Source organism: Perkinsus marinus (assembly GCF_000006405.1).
Source record: "Perkinsus marinus ATCC 50983 genomic scaffold scf_1104296944488, whole genome shotgun sequence".
Lineage (NCBI taxonomy): Eukaryota > Perkinsozoa > Perkinsida > Perkinsidae > Perkinsus > Perkinsus marinus.
The window spans coordinates 1-851 of NW_003211367.1; the positions used below are offsets into that span (position 1 = coordinate 1).

General features: G+C 50.9%; 1 protein-coding gene across 1 annotated transcript; it reads right to left on the minus strand.

The window, feature by feature from the left end:
- Positions 1-66: 66 nt before the first annotated feature.
- Pmar_PMAR028966 (serine-threonine protein kinase, putative) lies at positions 67-488 on the minus strand (the record flags this gene model as incomplete). The annotated part of the gene is made up of 4 exons (XM_002780077.1): positions 67-83; positions 115-191; positions 240-402; positions 452-488. Coding segments are annotated over 4 exons (294 nt in total), but the record flags the coding sequence as incomplete, so codon positions are not given.
- Positions 489-851: the final 363 nt, after the last annotated feature.

Here is an 851-nt window from a genome sequence, read left to right on the forward strand (position 1 = left end):
TTATGTCTCTACATTGAACATGAGTTACCGTCATTGTGAATAAGCAGGTACGCACCTGTTGCCAGGTTAGATCGAGGTCTTTCCTAGCGTAAAGTACAGAACTGAGAGGCCCACCGTCACAGAGTTCAGTGACCAGGCGAAGCGGTCTGGACTTGGTGAAAGCGCCCATGAACAGCACTAAGTTGGGGTGCCTGCGGTAGCGGCATTAGCGCGATCTCATTCCACTGATAATCATTCACCTAAGGTTGATGACTATCTCGAGTTCCTGCTTGAACTCAGCCACTTTGTCCTCGGTCTCTCTCGCCTTAGCCCAGGTGATTTCCTTTATAGCGACATCTGCCTCTCTCCAAATACCACGATAGACGTCCGCAGCGGCACCGGACCCCAGCATTGGTCCGTACTCTGCAATAGACCAGAAGGCCACGGAACTAGTCTTGGGTATAATAATCACCTAGTTCGGCAAGGTCCACCTCCCATGGCTCGTCGTCCTTTTCTTTTACTGGTAACATCCTAGGGTACGGTGCATGCTCTAGCAGTAGCAACGTTGGCATTACTCGCTAGGTAGAGATTTCCGGAAGGCTCTGATGAGATCGGGGTTAGCGTTGGAGAAGGGGTGGCAACACATGATGTCCTCGACAAGGGGGTCCGCTCGATGATCGAGCAGTAGTTGTATCTGTGTCTTGTCGAAGGTAGAGGGGCACGGCCCGTGGTATGACCATATCGCGGTTTTCCATCTCCACTGCTAAGTGCAGGGGGCTCCCTCCTAAGTCATTAACTGCATTCACATCAGCTTTCATTCCAATGAGACAATTGGTAACCTAACAATCTGGATAGTCTCACCAAGCGTGATA